Source organism: Rhinolophus sinicus, chromosome 6, assembly GCF_057876585.1.
Source record: "Rhinolophus sinicus isolate RSI-liver-muscle chromosome 6, RSI-T2T, whole genome shotgun sequence".
NCBI lineage: Eukaryota > Metazoa > Chordata > Mammalia > Chiroptera > Rhinolophidae > Rhinolophus > Rhinolophus sinicus.
Window position 1 is genome coordinate 8045159 of NC_142506.1, and position 19578 is coordinate 8064736.

At 41.8% G+C, this 19578-nt stretch overlaps 1 protein-coding gene across 9 annotated transcripts in view; it reads left to right on the top strand.

The window, feature by feature from the left end:
* The window catches only part of CYRIB (CYFIP related Rac1 interactor B), a 130871-nt gene extending 113560 nt beyond the window's left edge, over positions 1-17311 (top strand). For 8 of the 9 annotated variants that reach the window (XM_074316757.1, XM_074316756.1, XM_074316759.1 and 5 more), the window contains 7 exons: positions 4287-4423; positions 5460-5537; positions 7458-7574; positions 8604-8683; positions 9882-10008; positions 11785-11855; positions 16574-17311. In XM_074316757.1, coding sequence (XP_074172858.1) covers positions 4287-4423; positions 5460-5537; positions 7458-7574; positions 8604-8683; positions 9882-10008; positions 11785-11855; positions 16574-16637 — 674 coding nt within the window. In that variant the 3' untranslated portion in view covers positions 16638-17311. The remainder of the gene's footprint in view (positions 1-4286; positions 4424-5459; positions 5538-7457; positions 7575-8603; positions 8684-9881; positions 10009-11784; positions 11856-16573) is intronic. The other variant, XM_074316761.2, reaches the window with a different exon arrangement.
* The last annotated feature ends 2267 nt before the right edge of the window (positions 17312-19578 follow it).

Genomic DNA, 19578 nt, shown 5'->3' on the forward strand with positions numbered 1-19578 from the left:
TATTTTGAGAAAATCAGGAGCATAGACAGCAGTTGATTCATTGACCTGCCTCTCAGTCGCCGGCGCTGACCAAGGACCATCTCTGTCCATTAGGGCACGTGCTTTCCAGTTTGCAAGAGGTTCCTCGCGCTTCCTGGTTTACTTACATCTTGCTTTCCATATTCTATTATATTAGCTGCTTGCCATTTTGTTTGCAGCTTTTGCTTTAAAGGTGAAGTTCTGTTTTTTTGGGCTTTTTTTGGTTTATTTTTTTTTTTAAAGCTATGCTTTTAAATAATGGTTGAGATAGAAATGTTTTATGAATTACCCTTTTTCTCACTAGAAGTAAGAGGTGTACTTTATTTTCCCAAGCACGACAGCTGGTTCTTTCACACTGTTTGCCTTTCAGTCGTGTTTCTCCAAAGTCTATTGCTTTGTGGCGTCAGAGCCTAGGTCTTTTAATTGTGGTTATCTTCACTTTTGCAGATTTAGAGTTTTTCTGGGGCTGCTAGTTCCTGGCTGCATTTATAGGTAAATTGCTTCAGGCGCTGCTCAGGTCTTCAAGCTCATCTTAGTCTCTTAGCATTTGCCAGTAAAAAAGAGAATAATTGTAAAATAGGCCAAACCAGTCAGGCTTACGTGTTTTCTTATATCTTAACTATTGTAATTAAATCAGGCTAGTGGTATGTGTTCTGTCGTGGGGAGGTCTGTAGTAACACAGGTAATAGCAAAAGGCTGTTGGTTTTCAGGGTCTCATGTGGGAGCCTCGAACCTTCTTTATAGTGTTCGAGGGGCTTCCGTCAAATTCTGAGCGAAGTACAAACGTAAGATCTGATGGCTTCCTCCTCATCTCTTAGCCAATAACCTGGTGAGTGATGTTCCCAGTTTTCTGGCTGAAAGGATGCATGCATATCCTTGCTTGCATGTGACAGGAACTCAGTGTTTGTTGAATGCGTGAGGAAGTGATGGATTAATGAATACACACATCTGCTGTATCAAATAATGGGTATTTAGGAGAGGTGGTCGCTGGATTTTAGGCTCTGGAGGCATAACGGCCTATATTTGGATGCTGGTGTTTGTCAGTCACTAGCTGTGTGGTCTTGGCCACATCATTTACATTCTCTGAGCGTTAGTGTCCTGTATGGAACTGTAGTCTGTTGAGCCCTTTGCGTTATGTCCACTACCTCTCTTGTCTCTTCTCTTCTTGCCTCACTGTTGAGCCAGAGGTGAGGATAAACAGCACAAAGCACACGGAATCTTGCAGTCTCAAGGAGCGGGTTGTACAGATACCCCCGTGGGCGCACTCCAGAAGAGGGACCTGAGCCCTTGCCATTTGCATATTTATAGAGGGATGGGAAAGGGATCACTTGACTAATTTGGAAGATGCTGAGCTCTGTCCATAGGGCTTGGCCTTTCTGGCAGCTTTGTAAGGGAAGGTCATGTGATCAGACTGTAGATAAACTGCTTGGTCTCCCCTCAGTCTTTCTCCCTCCTGGTCCAGGGGCTTATGGTAGGGACCATCTCCAGAGATCATAACGAGTGAGTTTCTCCGACATGTTGACTTCTTTTCACTGGGTTAAATTGATCAAAATTTGTTCCAAAGGTTCTGGAGTGCCCACAGCAACTGTGGTTGTGTCTCTTGGCTGTCTTAAATCCCCCACAGTGCACATCCTTTGGGTTCTCTTCTGAGGATTCAAGGACTGGTCTTTGATAGTAGGTGGGTGGCAGTTGCTCTTGTCTCTAATGGGGAACTTTCTGCAGGGCCCCCTCTTCCTAATCATCTAGTCGTTTCCCCTTCTTGCTCTGCCTTGTGGACTAGTCAGTCTATATTATTTTTCCCAGGTGGTCTCTTCTTATATAGTACTGGCTTCTGCACTGGTCTGTGTACCATTTAATTTCTTCCAGAATGTAGGGCTTAGTGGCCCATTAAATTCCTCCTTGTCATCTACGTTTTCTAAGAATCATAACCACGTGGTTTTGTTTTAGGAGTTTCATCAGAGACCAAACCCTGTGTCACCTCTTCTTTGACCTCCCTTTCTTTCCAACTCAGGCAGAGACTTGGACCACCACCGGGGATCCTCTGTCTCTGATTCCTCTCTTGACTCCGGGCATTGTAGGCCAGTAGGACTGTCTCATATCAGCAGGCCCCCAAGGCAAAAGGCACCTAGCTGCTTTAAAGGCAGATAAGATAAGCAGCCTTCTCACCTTGAGTGTGTACCCCTTTTGTGCTAGATCTGCCACTGAAGGCTTCAGCCATTCATGGACACAAGTTTGGTAACTGGCCATCCCAACTCAGCCAGGTGACCTGATTCCACCCCTGGGGTGGGGTGGGGGGGTCTTCCATCCCCTTAAGCAGCAGAGTGCTTTGAACACTGGAATTAACCCTGGGATCTGATACAGTTTAGGAAATGCAAATTTTTTGGAGCACTCTTTTTTTGTAACAGTATTGGTGTGGTTTTTGTTTGTTTGTTGTTTTTTCCTGTTCTCATATCTTTTAAACTTTGCTTTCCACTTGTATTATTAACAATGAAATGAACCTTGGGAGAAATAAACTATTTTTCAAAGTAGCCAAAAAAAAAGTTTTCCCTCTTAATTGACCTTCACATCCATGCTTGCACCTCTGTAAACCGTCCATACGCCTACAGTCCCTTCTCCACACTGCAGGTGAAGTGGAGTATTTAAACGCTAATCTGATACCACTTCCCGGCTTGAATACTTTGTCCAGGGACATTCGGGTGACAAGGCCAGGATGCATACTATGGCACACATTTTATGCGTATTGTTTTAGTCTTGGATCTCGCTCTTTCCAGCTCAGGAGCTGGCTCCCTGCCCTGTCACTTCACAAACTTCCTCTTCCCTGGTGGACACTCCAGTCTCAGCCCAGATGTCACTTACTCAGGGAGGCCTTTTCCGGAGTCTTTAACTGGGTGAGGCTCTAGGTTTATACCTTTCTATTGTACTGTGTACTTCTCCACACACATCACAACTGTAGTAATTTCTCTTTCTTCTCTTTGTATAATCAGGCTCCATGTGGCATAGGGAGTATGTCTGCTTTCATCTCTGTTTCCCTAGTACCTGGCACATAGTAGACAGTCAAAATGTTGATTTGACTTACTATTAAAAAATGACAATTACAATTTGAAGTTACTGTGGGGATGACAAATAATGTCATGACGTGTCTAGCTCAGTACCTGGCACAGAGCAGACACATGAGAGTACGTATTACTGGTGGCAAACAACAGATTAATATTTATAAGATTACAGAAGGCTAGGTAGAATGTTGCTTTTATTTGAGAAACTATTTATTTTAGTGGAAAGAAGAAGGCCGTAGAGTCAGAAACACCTGGCATTTACCAGCTGTGCCCTTAGCATCTAACTCTTTGAAACTCATTTTATCCTGCTGTATCACCCATGTCAGAGTTGAAGGTGAAAGTTAAGCGAGAGACTAGGTTAAGCACACAGCATGGAAGTCGGCTCACAATTAGGTCTTCATAAATAGTAGAGCTGATAATTTTGTAGGTAAGGGTTGATGATCTGCATTAATTTATTATCATTAAGAAATATTTGTTTAGTAAAGTCGGATCACCACCTAATTCTGTAAACTCTTGTCTCTGAATAGAATCTAGCATGGTTTTCTGATTCTGTAATCTAACTGAATATTTTTATTTCTATGGATTTTTTTTTAAGTGAAATATCAGTATATCCAGTTTTAAACCCAGTATTAGTCTGGCATTCCAAAAGTAGCATTTATTTCAAAGGGCCAATTTTGCTTATGTAATAAATTAGAATATTTATATTATGATCCTGAGATGCCATCTTCTTAAGAAACTCAGAAAGCTAATTATTAAATGAAATATTTTGTTTCCTATAGTAGCTGAAAGCAAGCAGTTTCGTATTTATAAATAAACAGCGTATGCAGAGGATGAGAAGCTGGTAGTTCAGTCATAGCCACACACAGATTTTACTGTGGGTGGAGTGCCATTGAGGAAGTTACTTAGCTGTAGGTCAAATCAACGCTGTGTCGAATGGTGAGAATATGAATTTTGCCCTTTGATCGTGGTAATTCATTCAGATTACATTTTGGCATTATTTTGAACTTGGGTTTATAGAATTACAAAATTGAATGAGTCCCTTTAAGGTTTTTATTCTATTAAATAGTGTTCAGTTTGAGTGATTGTATTTAGATTTTTAAAGAGATCTTAACTTTTGCGAGAATTGAAATTGTAACATTTATAAATTGCTCACTTTTTAATAAACAAATGTCAGGGAGATATAAACAGGTTAACATTTTAATCTTTTTCCTTTAGAAGCAGCATTAAGAGGGCTTCTGGGAGCCTTGACAAGTACCCCATATTCTCCCACCCAGCATCTCGAGCGAGAGCAGGCTCTTGCTAAACAGTTTGCAGAAATCCTTCATTTCACACTCCGGTTTGATGAACTCAAGGTAGGATTTTCTGCTGGCCCGGACTATATGAAAATCATGAGTTTTAATGAGCACTCGGAGGAAATGCCTAGAGACCTTGTGAAAAGGTGTTTAAATGCTGCCAGATGGTGCTTAGCAAGTATGGAAAACTGAATTTAAAAATTACAACAGGTCTTTTGATATATGCATAGCAAATAGCAAATTACCCAGTATTCTGTCTTCATTTCACTTCATTTAAAAAATATTTCTAGAACAACAATGTTGACCTTTTCTGGTATTTTCTGCTCATCCCCAGTTGATTTCTACTCTCTTTTATATAAAAATGTTAAAATAGTTCCTCTTTCCGCCCCCATCTATCTACCTACCTACCTACCTACCTACCTACCTGCCTACGTACCTGCCTCTCATTGTTAGAAGGAGGGCATGTAAAAGAAACAAGCGCTAGGTTTCGTCTCAGGAGACCTGCATCGCACTTTAGTCCTTGTCACAGTAACCAGTTAGAAGGCTGGGCCTTTCACTTTTCAGGGCCTCGGGTACCTCGTCTAGAACATGGCAGAGCTGGATTCCTAACGTCAACATTTTATGAATGCATCTTAAACAACTATTCTCTTTTATAACACTTTGAGCATAGATAATTTGTATAGAACATTTTAGTCTGTTTGAAGATTGACCATATATGCATACTTTTATTGTAATTCCAAAACAAGTACCTACAAATTCCTTCTTGTTTTTTGTTTATTTAGTAATACTGTTTTTAGGCAAACAACCTTTTAGTATGTTACCTGAAATTACTGCAAAGAAGAAGGGAAGCATACTGAGCGTGACTAAAAATTAGTCTGTATAGTTTTATGTCTTCAGTAAAGACTGAGTACAGTGTTACATAATTTAAGTGCAAAAAAGCCATTTTGCATGATAGCAGTTTTAGTTATTAAAATGGTATTACAAATTGGGAATGTTACTTAATGAGTTAAAAACTGTGCTTAATAGATTTTTCATTTAATTTTTACAGTGTCATTTAGTTCATAATACATTTTTCTTTCATAAATGTCTTTTTTAGATGACAAATCCTGCCATACAGAATGATTTCAGCTATTATAGAAGAACATTGAGTCGTATGAGGATTAATAATGTTCCAGTAAGTTAATGCTTTGAATCGGGGGATGGTAATAATAACTCATCTCTCAGTTCCTTCAATTTATTCTTTTATTTGTTCATTCATTCATTCTGATAAAGTTAAAGCTGGTAATTAATTTAGTAACCATGGGCAACCACAGCTGTAGGAAGAAAGGGCAAAACGTAGCAAACCATATTGTGTTTACCTTTTTCCCTGCTTTATCCCGTACATTCCTATGACTACTTCAGTAAGATTAGTTTTTGTCTATATAACATTGGTACTTATCAAATTTCTCTATGTATTCTCATTTTAATGGCACAATAATTTTGTGAATTAGTGACTATGAGGAATTTGTCCCCTTATTCTTAGAATGGAAGAATCTTGGAGGCAAGTTGGCCTGGGGTAGAAGTGCTGGCATCAGGAGGGGAGAGCGAGGTGTCACCTCTGTGCCTGACCTGGCCGGAGGGCTTCTCTGTCCCATGGCTGGCACAGCGTCTCTTCTGCTTTCTTTAGGCTTAGGAGCCCCCCGACTCCCCTCTTACACTGTTTAATACGCTTTTCTCCCTCCGAGGAGTCAAATACCATAAGTAAAACCTGAACTAGGAAGAAAACAAATTATCTTGTCTCTGGGTATTTTGAGAACCTATATTGTGTGAAAAAGAGAGAAATTTCTAGGACCAGCCCTAGCCTCTAGTAGATAATTTAATAAAGAAATGCCATATAAGTATATAAAGAGTGGTGAGTGGGGTAAGAGGTTAAGAAAATACCAAAGGAAACCATTTTTTCCCCATTGAATATTTTATGAAGTGGTTGCTCTAAGACAGGCCCTGGGTTGGAGAAAAGATTTCTCTTCCGTGAAGCATCTGTTACTTGCGTCAGTATGTGGTTTTGCATAGACCAGTTTCTGCTCTGAGGCTGACCTGTCAGCTGCCTTTTTCATACCTACCATGTGAAATAAAATAAAAGCAAAACACCCAATCCTCTGTTGTCCCCATCCTGCCATCACTCACGGCCAAAGACATTTAGGTTACCTTTGTATTATTGTCTCTCACTCTGTTATTATAGGTAAATCCAGTCAATGTCAAGTGAAATACCTCAGAAATCTCTTCCTCCTCTCATCTGCTCATCACGTCTGTCCCAATTGAAAGCCTCACTCTCACTCTGTTTGGCAGTAATTCTATAGCAGTAGAATTCATTTTCTAACCTGTAGCCTCTTTTTGGCACAATCTGCCCACTGTCATCAGCTAACTTTCTTTAGCAAATTGACTTGTCATTCCTTTCTTGTGACACTTGAAGTACTCCGTCATCACATGCAGAAGGACTTAAGCCAGCGTTTAAGCCTCTGCAGTCTGACCCTGACCTTCCTTTCCAACCTTACCTTTTACTAGGTGCCACCACATATTACATTGAATACATTGAATTACGCGGAGTTACACTCTTCCAAGTCATTTGAAAACATGCTCTTTCCCTCTGGCTGGTTCGCACACCTGTATACCTGCCCGTCATCACCTGCAAGAGCCTAACTCTCCTGAGTCCAATCTAACTTAGTCTTTCTGTCACACCGCTTTCCCATCTCCACCTCTCAGCATGTTACTGTGGATCCTGTGTGGTCCTGAGGGAGGTAGCGAGCGTGCCGTGTCCGTCATCGTCTGTCTTCCATGCGTTTAGAACAATCCCTGTACACAGAAGGCAGCCCGGCAACATTTCATTGAATTGCCTAATAGCATATAAAATATTTTTTAAAAATTGTTTGACACCATTTTTAATCTTTTGATTTTTAAAGAATATTTAAGTATTATTTGCACTTGAGGGTCTAAAGTATAATTTAAGAGTATCTATCAGATTAATTTAGCAAGCATTAGCACTCAGCCTTGGTCCTTTTATAAACGAGGTCATATTTAGTGATTTATGAATTGATATCAAGTGCTCTTCTCTACACAGGCAGAAGGAGAAAACGAAGTAAATAATGAATTGGCAAATCGAATGTCTTTGTTTTATGCTGAGGCAACCCCAATGCTGAAAACCTTGAGTGATGCCACAACAAAGTTTGTGTCGGAGGTAAGCACCACCCAGGACCACTTCTCTGCATTGTTGCTCTTCTGCCTGCCTGCAGACTCGATGAGCGCAGCGAGTCCCACGGCTTTCAGTGCCAGCGCTAAGCGGATGGGCTCCCAGACGTACACCCTGGTGCCGCCCCTCCCCGAGGCCCACCTGTCTGCACCCTCCCTCCGGGTGGGTAGTATCGTGACCAAACCAGAGTCTTGATAGTTTTCCCTAGCCAGACCTGTGTCCTGTCTTTCCTGTCTCAGTTCAAAGTCCCACTGTATAAGCATAGCTCGTGTTACTGCCCCTCACTTGACTGCGCTCCACAGATGTTGCATTTTTATCAGTTGAAGGCAAGACCCTCCACCAGCAAAAGAGTGTGACTCGCTTTATTGGCGGTGGTCTGGAACTGAACCTGCAATATCTCCACAGTATGTCTGTACAAGAAAATAACTTACGTGTATTATCCTAAATTCCTTTCTTTATCTTACCCGCTACATCCACTCCATCAGTCTTATTGGCTCTCCCTCCAAAATAGATGCTGAATCTGAAAACTTACCTCCTCTCTTGCTACCTCTCCAGATGAGCCCACCACCCTCTCACCTGGATTACTGTGTTCATGTTTTCACTGTTCTTACTTCTGCCACTCTTGCCCCGCTATAGTCCTTTCTCCAAAGAGCAGCCAAGTAATCTTAAAATATAAACCCCATTCCCTTCCTCCTCTGCTTAAAATGTTTCCAGTGACTTCCCATCACCCATGGGACAAATCCACATGCCTCATGGCCTGTGAGGCCCTGTCTGCGTGCTGTGGTCGTCCCCACCTGTCGGAGTGTCAGTGCCTCGGGAGGCAGGGTCCTGGCTGTCCACTCGTGGCTGTAGCCCCGAGCTCAGAGCAGGATCTGCCATCCACTGCGCATTTTACACAATTAAGAGTAGGAGCCAGGTTTTAAAGTTGCTAAGTTTTTCATGTTATGCTAGGTTTTAAATTATACTTAAGTAATAACTGTCACTTTTACTTGTTTTGTTCTCCATACACTTTTACAGAATAAAAATTTACCAATAGAAAATACCACAGATTGTCTAAGCACCATGGCCAGTGTGTGCAGAGTCATGCTGGAGACACCGTGAGTATTAGCTGGTCTTTTCTCTCTAACAGTCCTCTTGAAGTGGTTGTCCAGATATGACGGTGTCATATTTGGAAGGTGGGAATTAAGTGTATCCCAAATAGCCAGTGTTAACATATGAACAAAATTAAAATAATGGGACAGCTTAATGGAACTTCTGCTTAAGGGTAAAGTACAGTTGGTTTCCGGATACCTCTGACCAGTCAGACTAACGTAGATTCTTCATAGTGGGGATTTTGTGGTGCTTTTTTTGGAGGGTAGGAGAAGAGCTTTAAAGCTCTTTGGGTTTTGCTTCTCATAAACGTTCTCTCTCCCTTTTCAGTCAAGAACCTTGCCTTCTGCGAGAGCGCTAGCGTTAGTCTTCTGCCTTTCCCTTTCTCTCAGTCTCAGTTCTCAGTCTTCATTGTTGTCAACACTCACCTGAATTCTCTTCTGGGTTTCTCCTCTCTTAAGCCACTTAGAATGTATGACACAGTGTTTTCTCGCTGGATTTTCCTATCACAGGTGGGAAGAATCCCTCCTGGATTCCTGAGTGACATACGGTTTTCCTAGATAACTTGTCTTGTGAAGCCTTTTATTTTCCAAAGCACTATTATATATAGCACCCTATTGCAAAACCTTATGAAGCAAGAGGGCAGCTATTAGTCATTATCCCCCCTCCTCATTTAGGAGAGCGAGGTCCTGGGAAGTGACGCGACTTACGCCCAGTGGCCGACCCCACTCGTGTGCCTGGCTGGATGTCCTCATCCTGGTTGTGGACTCTTCCTGCTGTGCCATGCTGCCTTCTGTATAGACAAAAGTTCTCTTTCCTTTTCCCCAAATGAGAAGAATATGATTGAATTTTAGAAAAATTTAAATCTAGTAATACAGGAATGTGTTGAGATGAAATTAGCCCCTAGTAGCCGTCATACTTGCTATGTTAAGCTAGTGAGGTTTTTCCTCATACGGTGATTTCTCTAAAATTGGTGTGTGCTGTGCAGAAGGGGTAATATACCAAGGTGCGTACAGGCCAGAATGTGTGCGATAACTGCTCCACCCACATCATGTTCTGGGCATCTGCTTGCAGAGAAGAGGGGTAGCACGATGTTAGTATCCCTTTTAGAGACTAACAGGTGCATCTTGCAGCATCAGCTGAGAGTTGAACCAGCTCATTAATTTCTGATGTGCCTCATCCATCCGTATCTTTTCTACTCTCCAGGGAATACAGAAGCAGATTTACAAATGAAGAGACAGTGTCCTTCTGCTTGAGGGTAATGGTGGGCGTCATAATACTCTATGACCACGTACATCCAGTGGGAGCATTTGCCAAAACTTCAAAAATCGATGTAAGTTACTTTGTTTTATGTACTTCCCGTCATGTCCGTAAATGGAAAGCATAGGCTTTTATTTACAGAGATGGCAGGCTGCGTGCGCTGTGTCCCAGAACTCAGTTTTGTAGTCTGATGGTGGGTTTGGGCTGCCTCTGTTCTCTCGTGGTATTTCTTACAGGCTGTGTACAGGCGGGTAGGATGACTGAGGGTAACTGTACTGTGTACAGGCGGATGGGATGACTGAGGGTAACTGTACTGTGTACAGGCGGATGGGATGACTGAGGGTAACTACTGTGTACAGGCAGATGGGATGACTGAGGGTAACTGTACTGTGTACAGGCGGATGGGATGACTGAGGGTAACTACTGTGTACAGGCGGATGGGATGACAGGGTAACTGTACTGTGTATAGGCAGATGGGATGACTGAGGGTAACTACTGTGTACAGGCGGATGGGATGACTGAGGGTAACTGTACTGTGTACAGGCGGATGGGATGACTGAGGGTAACTACTGTGTACAGGTGGATGGGATGACTGAGGGTAACTGTACTGTGTACAGGCAGGTAGGATGACTGAGGGTAACTGTACTGTCTTTCAGGGTATCCCTTGTAGGGTAACCTCCTACTCGTAAGTGGTGCTTGTGCACATTTGGCAATATAAATAATCAGATACAAGAAATTTTGTATAGTATCTTTTTATTCCTTTGGCCAAAGGCTATTTCAAACAAAAGATTTATTTCCAGATGTACATTAAAAGTCAGTAGAGGTGCTCCAGTGAAAAAAGTTGAAGATTACCTATTTTCCCTCCTCCCCCGAATCATAATAATTTGTGACTATAGCCCTGGTTTCTCTATTTTGTAATTTCTTTCTTCACCCTGTCACATCTGGTTCTCAGAATTATAACCTGTATTGGTGTGAATTTTCCTCCAGTTTCCCTCTCACCACTAGTTTAGGCTCTTGGTATTTCCTCTCTAGATTACTGATTGCTGGCCAGTCTTCCTGCCTTCATTCATACTCATCCAATGTAAAGAGAGATGAGTTAACATTTATTGAGCGATTACTGTGTCCCAGGAATTTCACATGTGTTCTCCCATTTAACTCTGAAAATACTCCTAAGATGTAGGTGTTATCTCCCCTTTACAAATAGAGAAACTAAAGTTTAGGGAGATTAAGTAATACAACTGCTAGTGAATGGCAGAGTCAATTTTGAACCCACACCTCCATGGCTTCCAAAGCCTATGGATTTCTACTGTGCTATGGTTTTTCACAGTGTCATCTTCATTGAGTCATTGGGAGCAAGTCTTTACTGCCACCCCCATCAGTTCCCAGTGAGCCCTCTGGCTTTTAAGGCCTTCTGTAAACTCTTCTGTGCGAGTCATCTCAGCTCCACAAAATCCTGTCCTCTGCGTGGGATACACTGGATTAGTTTTGTCATGGCGTTTGTCTGCCTGGGAAGCACCTCGCTTCCTTGCCAGCATGTCCATTCTGTCCTGCAAAAGGCTACTCCACACCCTTTCCAGGAAGTCTTCCCTTAGCTGACCCTGAGTCTCCTCCCTAGTGTGGCTGTGCTTCAGTGTGACTGATTTGATTCTTGAAAAGTTGTGTTTGACTGACAAACTGAAAATAATAACACTTGGGTAGATGTTTATTCCTGTTCGAAGAACAATTACATTTCTGGTGTGTAACTTCTCTTGAGTTCTATAGTTGTGCTAGTTTAAATATGACTGTTTCAAAAGTGAATATTAGATGCAAAAGCAGATGTTTCACCTTTTCTGTTTCCTTTGCTCCTTAGATGAAAGGTTGTATCAAAGTTCTTAAGGACCAGCCTCCGAATAGTGTAGAAGGTCTTCTCAATGCTCTCAGGTGTGTATGTCCACACGCGTGCGGGTCAGAAAGCTAACGTGGAAGAGGGGGCTTCACCATGCCATAGCACAAAGGATATGAACGTACAAGTTCAACTCAGAAATGCGAAGATCCCATTTTGCTTTCAAGTATTGGTTACAGTGTTTGTACAACAAGCTGTGTGCGCGTGTGCGCAAGTGAGAAGAGCAACTTCACTTTGCTGAAGAGTTTGGCTTTCACTTTTTGCCCCTCTGGAAGCCAGGGTTACTTATTTTTTACTTTTTAATGGAAATAATATATGCTAATTGTAAGTAAAGTCCAGAAAACAGAAAAATTTAAAGAAATTGTGAAATGTCACTGTTTTGAAATCAGCTGCTATTAACATTTTGGTAAACATGCTTCCAGAGTTTTTTCTTTACACTTGTATATAGTCATAGCTCTATATAATAGTTATCTTCTTACAAAACAATACCATGCAAACTGTTTTATAACTGGCTCTTTTAATATAGTGATTACATTTCTCAAATACAGATGTCTATTATTTTTGTGTATTGTAATGGAAATAAGGCATCATGATTTGATGTCTTTTCTCAGCTTGGACTTAACTTGATTGAGTTAGTGACGCTCCTAAAAATGTTGGAATATTTCAAATGAGAATCTCAGCACATAACGTCTTAACTACAGAGATTTAATTGGTGGTATAATTTCTGTAACATAAAAGATGGTTTTCTTGTTACTTGATTTTTTTTCGTGTTTAAACACAAAAATTTTTTTGTGTTTAAACATAAAAATACATATTTAGTGATTTTTCTGAAGTCACAGGCCATCTTTGTTGTTCTCACTGAAGTGTCATGTAGTTCACATAATAGAATAAAACGATTTCCAGTTCAGTATTATATTCCCCATGTTTTGTAAGCTAAACATCGTTACTTCTCTGGAAAGCTTAGTCACCCTGGTAAGTCATAAAGCAAAATGTAAGTTGTGTCATTTTAGCTGAGTGGAGCCATCAAATAATTTTATTAAGATTACGGGAAGTATTCTGTAAACAGTTGGGAGGTCTCTTCTAAATGACCATCAGAGTGATTATAGAGAGATAATAGAACAAGAAAAAATCCTTACAGTGTCAAACTCTGTCAACCACAAGCCTATCAAAAACCTTAAGTTTTTGGAACTTTTTCTCTCGAGGTTTTTCGTTGGTTTTACCAATATTTGCGATATTGTGAATCTTTTGTACTTGATGGCTTTGTGAAGACTCCCCGTGTCCCTGTGAGCCTGGTTTTTCTCCCAAGCCCTTTTCTTTCTGGTGATGAGACTTCAAAGCCGTCAAGTGACAGGAATCCTTTTTTTAAAAGTAAGAGGTGATTGAGGTCTAGTCTAGGAAGTTTTGGTATCGCTTTACCTTGAAGGGACTGTGCTTCAAACATTAATGTAAAAACCCAGAGCTTACTTGTATCTCTCAGAGTTTAAAGGCGATTCGGTCTCTTTAACTTCCGAATTAGGGCAAAGAAAGGCAGTGCTGTGATGAAAGATGGGGAGTCGCTTTTCTTTAGTGCTCCCACGGCAACTGTGTTTGAGGGCGAGGGGGAGAAAAGCACCATTGAGGCAAGAGCTGCCTGCCAGCTTTAAGTTTCCTTTTCAAATACATAATGGAAATTAGAAAATAGAAGTTTGTTGCAGAGATAACTCTTGAACTGTTTTTATTCATAATGAGCATATTCTGTGCCTGGTTCTTATTTCTTCACCTGGGAACTTTTGTGGTGATGGTCAATACATAACATTTTCATATCGCTGTAAATTTACAGTGTAATTTCATAAATGTAACTTGATTTCATCTGTTCCGTGGCTCTGTGAGGAAGGTGGTGGGTGTGGACTGTTGGCGGTATCTCCATGGTACAAAGACTTACCTTCAATTCTTGAGGGACCAGAAGAGTATATGCTCATAAATGTCAGAATCTGTTTTCAAATTTGGGATTTCACTCTTGAAATCCCATATACATGATTCTGTATCATTGAGCCTTAGGTTTGCTATGTGATTGAATGTCAGTGTGCTTTGGAATCTTCTGGATGGATATGAAAAATGCAGATTCCCAGGTTACCACCTCCAGAATGTCTTCATTAGGTCTGGAGTGGGGCCTAGGCAGCTCAGTTTATAAACAAGCACCTTCGCTGATGCCGATACTTTGAGAAACACTGCTCAAACTAAACCCGCATAACCCTTGATAGCTTCACTCAGTTTGTAATCCCAAAAGTACCATGCGGCTGTTAATTGTTATTTACACGTCTACAGAATGGAACCCATTTCTGCTGAATTCTTTTCTTTTTTAGGAAATAGCCAGTGTTCTGAACTGGAGATGTTCACTCCTTTTCCCGCAGGTCGTTTCCCTCAGGGCCAACAGTTAATCACCAAAAAATTTTAAAAGGGGAGATAATTGCAAACATAGATATGTTGTTTATTTTGGATGCTTTTCTGCAGTAATTATATAGACCTCCAACTTAGGAGTATGTGATTAAGAGAAAGCAGCAAGGCAGGCCTGCATTTTACAGGTGGAGAAATGGAACCAAATGCCTTTGATCGTAGGAGAAAGAAAGCTAGGACTGGGAATTAAGGTTCAGTGCTAGGTGATTACCTTCTTTATTACATGTAAGAGTAAAGGTAAATGAGAGTTGCTTTTCTTCAGTAGAAAAGTCATTTACACGTGGAAAAGGACTTTGTTTTGTGCACAAAGTGAAATCAGACCATACCTGTTCATACCTTATTTTCACATACACTGGATGTTATTGTCCCTTTCTTGGTCAGTGTGGTGATGCAGCGCACCTGTGGATTCGCGCTGTCCAGGAGGGTCTGAGAACACCCCCCTCAGAAGGAGTGAGAGCGAGCTTGTGTCTGGGTGGGAAGGAAAGCCCTACAACTCCTGGAGTGTCCCCCCAGTATGTTGCTGAGTAGCAGTACTTCCAGCTACTGAGCAGTAGACGTCTTGTTGTGCACGTGACTTGACTCTTCCCACTGAGAGGGAAGATTCTTACTTGCTGGCATCAGTAGGGTTATGTGTAACTTGGTGTACTCTGTGTGCACTTGGGAAATACAACAGAAAGCTTAGTCATGGCTGCATCACCTGTCACTTACTGTAAATATTCCTGTAAATATTCCTGTAAGTAAGGGAAGCCTGGCTGCTTCCCTTCCCTTCCTAATGCACACATGCGGGTTGAGCACCTATTATACACCAGGTTCCCTGGTGTCTATTCAGTAATAGAACAATTTGGAAGTGACTTCTATGTAAAATTGTAGAGTATAGCAGGTACTTAGGAAGCATATCTTTGTCTCTTTCCCTCCCTCAGCATTTACTTGAGGTCAAGTATTTCTTCAGTTTTTAAATTGATTTGAAATGAACCTAATAAGAATGGAGTTTAAATTTAACACAGAGAGACTATCTCTGTGTCTGCTTAAAATGATACGTTCCTTAAATACAACTATATATGTGAAATTATTTTAAGGCAGATTAACTGATCCCACATTAAGTCCTGTCTGAATTATAATACCTCCAAAACATATCCCACATTCAAGCATCAAGCACCTGTTTCCATTGGTCCTAACATGTCCAAGCCTGGGGCACCTGGACGCCCCTGTAGCCCCACGGTCGGTCCCCTCTGCTCTTCCCTACAGCTCTCCTTCAGCAGCCAGGAATCCTTTTAAAACATAAATGAAATCATGCGTCACTCCCCTGTTTCTTACCCTCCACTGGCTTTTGTTACCCGTAGAATAATCTCCAAACTCAACGGTGGCCAGCAGCGTGCGTCCGTGTGACCTGGTTCCCCCGGTTTCTAAAGCCCCATCTAGTGCTGCCCTCCTTTGCTGTGTCATAGTATATAATTATCTTCTCCCTCTGCTAGCTTGTAAGCTCCTGGAACTGAGCCTGACAAATAGTAGACTTGCTTATTGAATTTCTGCTATTAAAGGAATCCTATGGTGAATCTTCTCATAAAATTCTTAACTTGTATTTACATACTTACAGCAACACATATCTGCCTGAAAATAACTCTCCTAGAGAATTGAAACATTTTGAGGAGGTGACAGAACTGTCTCAGAGTAAATATAGCAGCAGTCAGCAAACTGTTTATAAAGGGCCCGAGTGAGCAAGCGTTTTAGGTTTTTGTGGGGTCGCCTGGTGTCTGTCACAGCTACTCACAGTGTCGCAGTCACATTGTAGCAAGAGGGTAACCATAGAACACATGTAAATGAGTCAGTATGGCTGTGTCCTGAGTCAGTATGTCTGTGTCTGAGTGAAACTGAAATCCGAATTTCATATAATTTTCACATTAACAAGAAGTATTGTTCTTCTTTTGATTTTTCCCACAACCATTCTAAAATGTAACAATATGCTTAGCTCAGGGGCCATACAAAAGTAGGTGGTGGGTTGGATTTGGCTCAAAGACTACAATTTGCCAGCCCGGGGTGGAACAACAATAATTTTCTCTGAGTAAGAAGTTAAGGTCTAATTGTTTACTTTAGAATTTAACCACAGTGTTTCAGTAAGGTAGTTCTAAGTTAAACAGCTATTGGAAATTCTGTTTCTAAGGTGGTAGGGAGGATAAGCTGGCGGAACCCAGCAGGGTTACAGCTGGAATGAAAAGGCATGATTTTGTGAGAGAAGATCTCAGCTTGTCACAATTACAGAATCGGATCAGATAATGTTTTTTTGTTTGTTTTTTAATTTCCCCAAATTGATATTTTTCACTTTTAGGTACACAACAAAACATTTGAATGATGAGACTACCTCCAAGCAAATTAAGTCCATGCTGCAATAGCACTTCCGGGATGGGCGCCGGCTGCAGGCAGAAGCCCTGTTCTGCAGTGATGAGGACGCAGTTTTTAGTGATTGCAATTACGATCTCATTTACTCTTGCTTTTTATTTCTGTCCTCTGTTCCTCTTCCCTCTTTTTAAATCATGTTCTTGTTCTTAAGACTTCTTTTCTGTGCCAAAACCAGTAAAGTTCAACTCTGAAGGGATGTTGTCCTTTCAAACAGGCCATCTAAGGCAGCTAATTACGCATTGCATTTGGGTCTCTACTGAGAAAAATTCTGTGACTTGAACTAAATATTTTTAAATGTGGATTTTTTTTTGAAAACTAATATTTAATATTGCTTCTCCTGCATGGCAAAACTGCCTACTCTGCTATTTAAAAACCCTCAATGACTTTATTTTCTACTGCCGCTTTTTTCATGTGCAGCCAAAATGAAAATGTTTAAATTAACTGTGTTGTACAAATGGTACCCAACACAAACTTTTTTTAAATTAGTAAGACTTTTGTTTAAAGTTTTAAGTTTGCATTTTGACTTTTTTGTAAGGATGTATGTTGTGTGTTTAACCTTTATTAACTAACGTTAAAAACTGTGATGTGTGCGTAGAGTATTACGTATGCATGTTCATGTTTAAAGAATGGCTGTTGATAAAATAAAAATCAGCTTTCATTTTTCTAAGTGTGGCTTGGTTTACTGATATTTTGGTTTCAGGCTTCCAAAGCTTTCCTCATGTATATTTTTATGGAATGAATATGCACACATAGTTTTCAGTCAGAGCTGGCTCTTTTTAATAGTATTTTTCCTCATTATTGTCTGTGTACATCGTTTTAACTGCTTTTAAAATCTCACTAAGTGTGGTAGCGACAAGAACTTGTCGTTAACCTGACTTTTCTTTTTGCTTTACTCTTGTATGGATGTAGTGCTAGAAGGAAAGCTACATTCTTGCTTGGTTTACGTTTCCCAGAAGCGAGATGATAGCAACAGAAGCAGAGAGTGGAAGGAAGAACAGCCCTTAATACTGGGAGGAGAGTGAGTATAAGCGGGACTTCCCAGGCGAAGTTGGAGGCTATGATCTCACCAATGGGAGAAAACTAGCAGGTTTGTTATTTTGAGGTCATAAAGCCTTCATTGTGGAATCTAAATGTGCTGATTGGGAGAAACAGCCTAAAGGTTCTCTAGTCCAAGCTGGTGGTTTAATGAGAAGAGGATCTGATGTGATGCCATTAAAAGGGGTAACAGTGGAGGAACTTCCCGAAGGCTTCGTAGTACCCCTCACGGGGGAGCCCCGCGGGCCTCTGGTCTCCGGCTCCTACCTTCTCACTCACACCCTGCTCTAGAGTCAGGCCCAACTGCTTGCTGTTTCCGTTGTTGCATGCGGTGTCACACTTCCTAACTGTTCTGTGGCCCCTGCGTCTGTCATATTCTCCCTCATGTCCATCTGACAGCCTCTCCTCTTTCAAGGACCAGCGTGTGTCACCCCCTTCACAAAGCCTTCGGGATGAGGTTAGCCGCGTCCTTCCGGGCCCCTTGTAAGAGTGTTGTCCTGGGTTAAATTGTGAACCCCCCAAAGGTAATGGCCACCCAGAACCTGACAGTGTGACTTTATTTGGAAAAAGCATTTTTGCAGATGAAATTAAGGATCTGTACTTAAGACCACCCTTGATTAGAAGGGGCCCTAAGTCTAATGACAAATCCTTGTATGAGGAAAGGAGGGGGAACAGACGTAGAGCAGAAGGCCACGTGAAGATGGAGGCAGAGACTGGAGCTATGCAGCTACGAGCCAGGGGACCAAGGATTGATGGCAGCCACCAGTCACGGGCCAGCTGCTCCCTCAGAGCCTCTGGACAGAGTCAACCCTGCTGACATCTTGATTTCAAACTTCCAGCTTTCAGGACAGAGAGAATACACTTCTGTTGTAAGCCTCTCGGTTTGTGGTCATTGGTTGTGGCAGTCCTTTGAATCTCGTCCAAATATCTTGTCCAGCACCTCTGCTGTTTAACTGCACCCTTGGGCATCTTCTCTGACCACGAGAACTGGAGAGAAGCGCCATGTCGCTCTTCCTTCGGTGCCTGTGGACCTTGCACAAGCACCCGAGTGGGTATTTGCCGCGTGCATGTGAGTGGAATGGATGAATCTAAACAACAACGACAGCCGCCACAAAGCCACACTGCAGTGGCCTCTGCAGGTAGCACGTTTCACACTCTGCATATTGGGGAACAAGTGGGGAAATCTCTGCCTCGACACCGAGGGGTTAGCCAACTAGTCTGGGGGCCAGTCCGCCCACCCCCCATTTTTGTACAGCCTGTGAACTAAGAATAGTCTTATATTTTTAAAAGGTTGAAAACAACCAGAAGAATGTTCCGTGGCATGTGTAAAGTATATGAAATTCAAATTCCAGCGTCTGTAAATAAAATTTTGTTGGAACACAGCCTCACTCATTTGTTTACATGTCATTTTTGGCGACTTTTGTGCCACGACAGCAGACTGGAATTCTTGTGAGCGGGGCCATATGGCCCTCCGAGGCGAAAGTATTTACTGTCTGGCCCTTTACAGAAGGAGTTTGCCGACCTCTCTTCTAGTTACAAGAGCAGGTTAATTTGGGAACCTAGTGTGATAGAAGCACGGTGCTCAGAGTGATAAAAGCCATTTCTGTTGCTAGGAAAGTGAATTTCATTTCACGTCTAACATTTGCCATTCAGATAGCTACTGAGAACAAACGGGCATCTTCTCAGCTCCTGAGTCTGACCTCGATTTGTAATGTCTGTTCTCAGGCTGAAGGGTTAGGGGGCTACCTATGGGCTCCTCAGGAAAGGGCCAGGAGTGACCAGCAGAAGCTGCCCTCCTAGTAGTCGGAGGGAGGTGTGACCCCGCTCTGTAGGTAAATCTTTCGGTCACTCTAAGCCGCCTTTCACCCCCTTACCTCTAAAACATTCAGTCTCAGTATC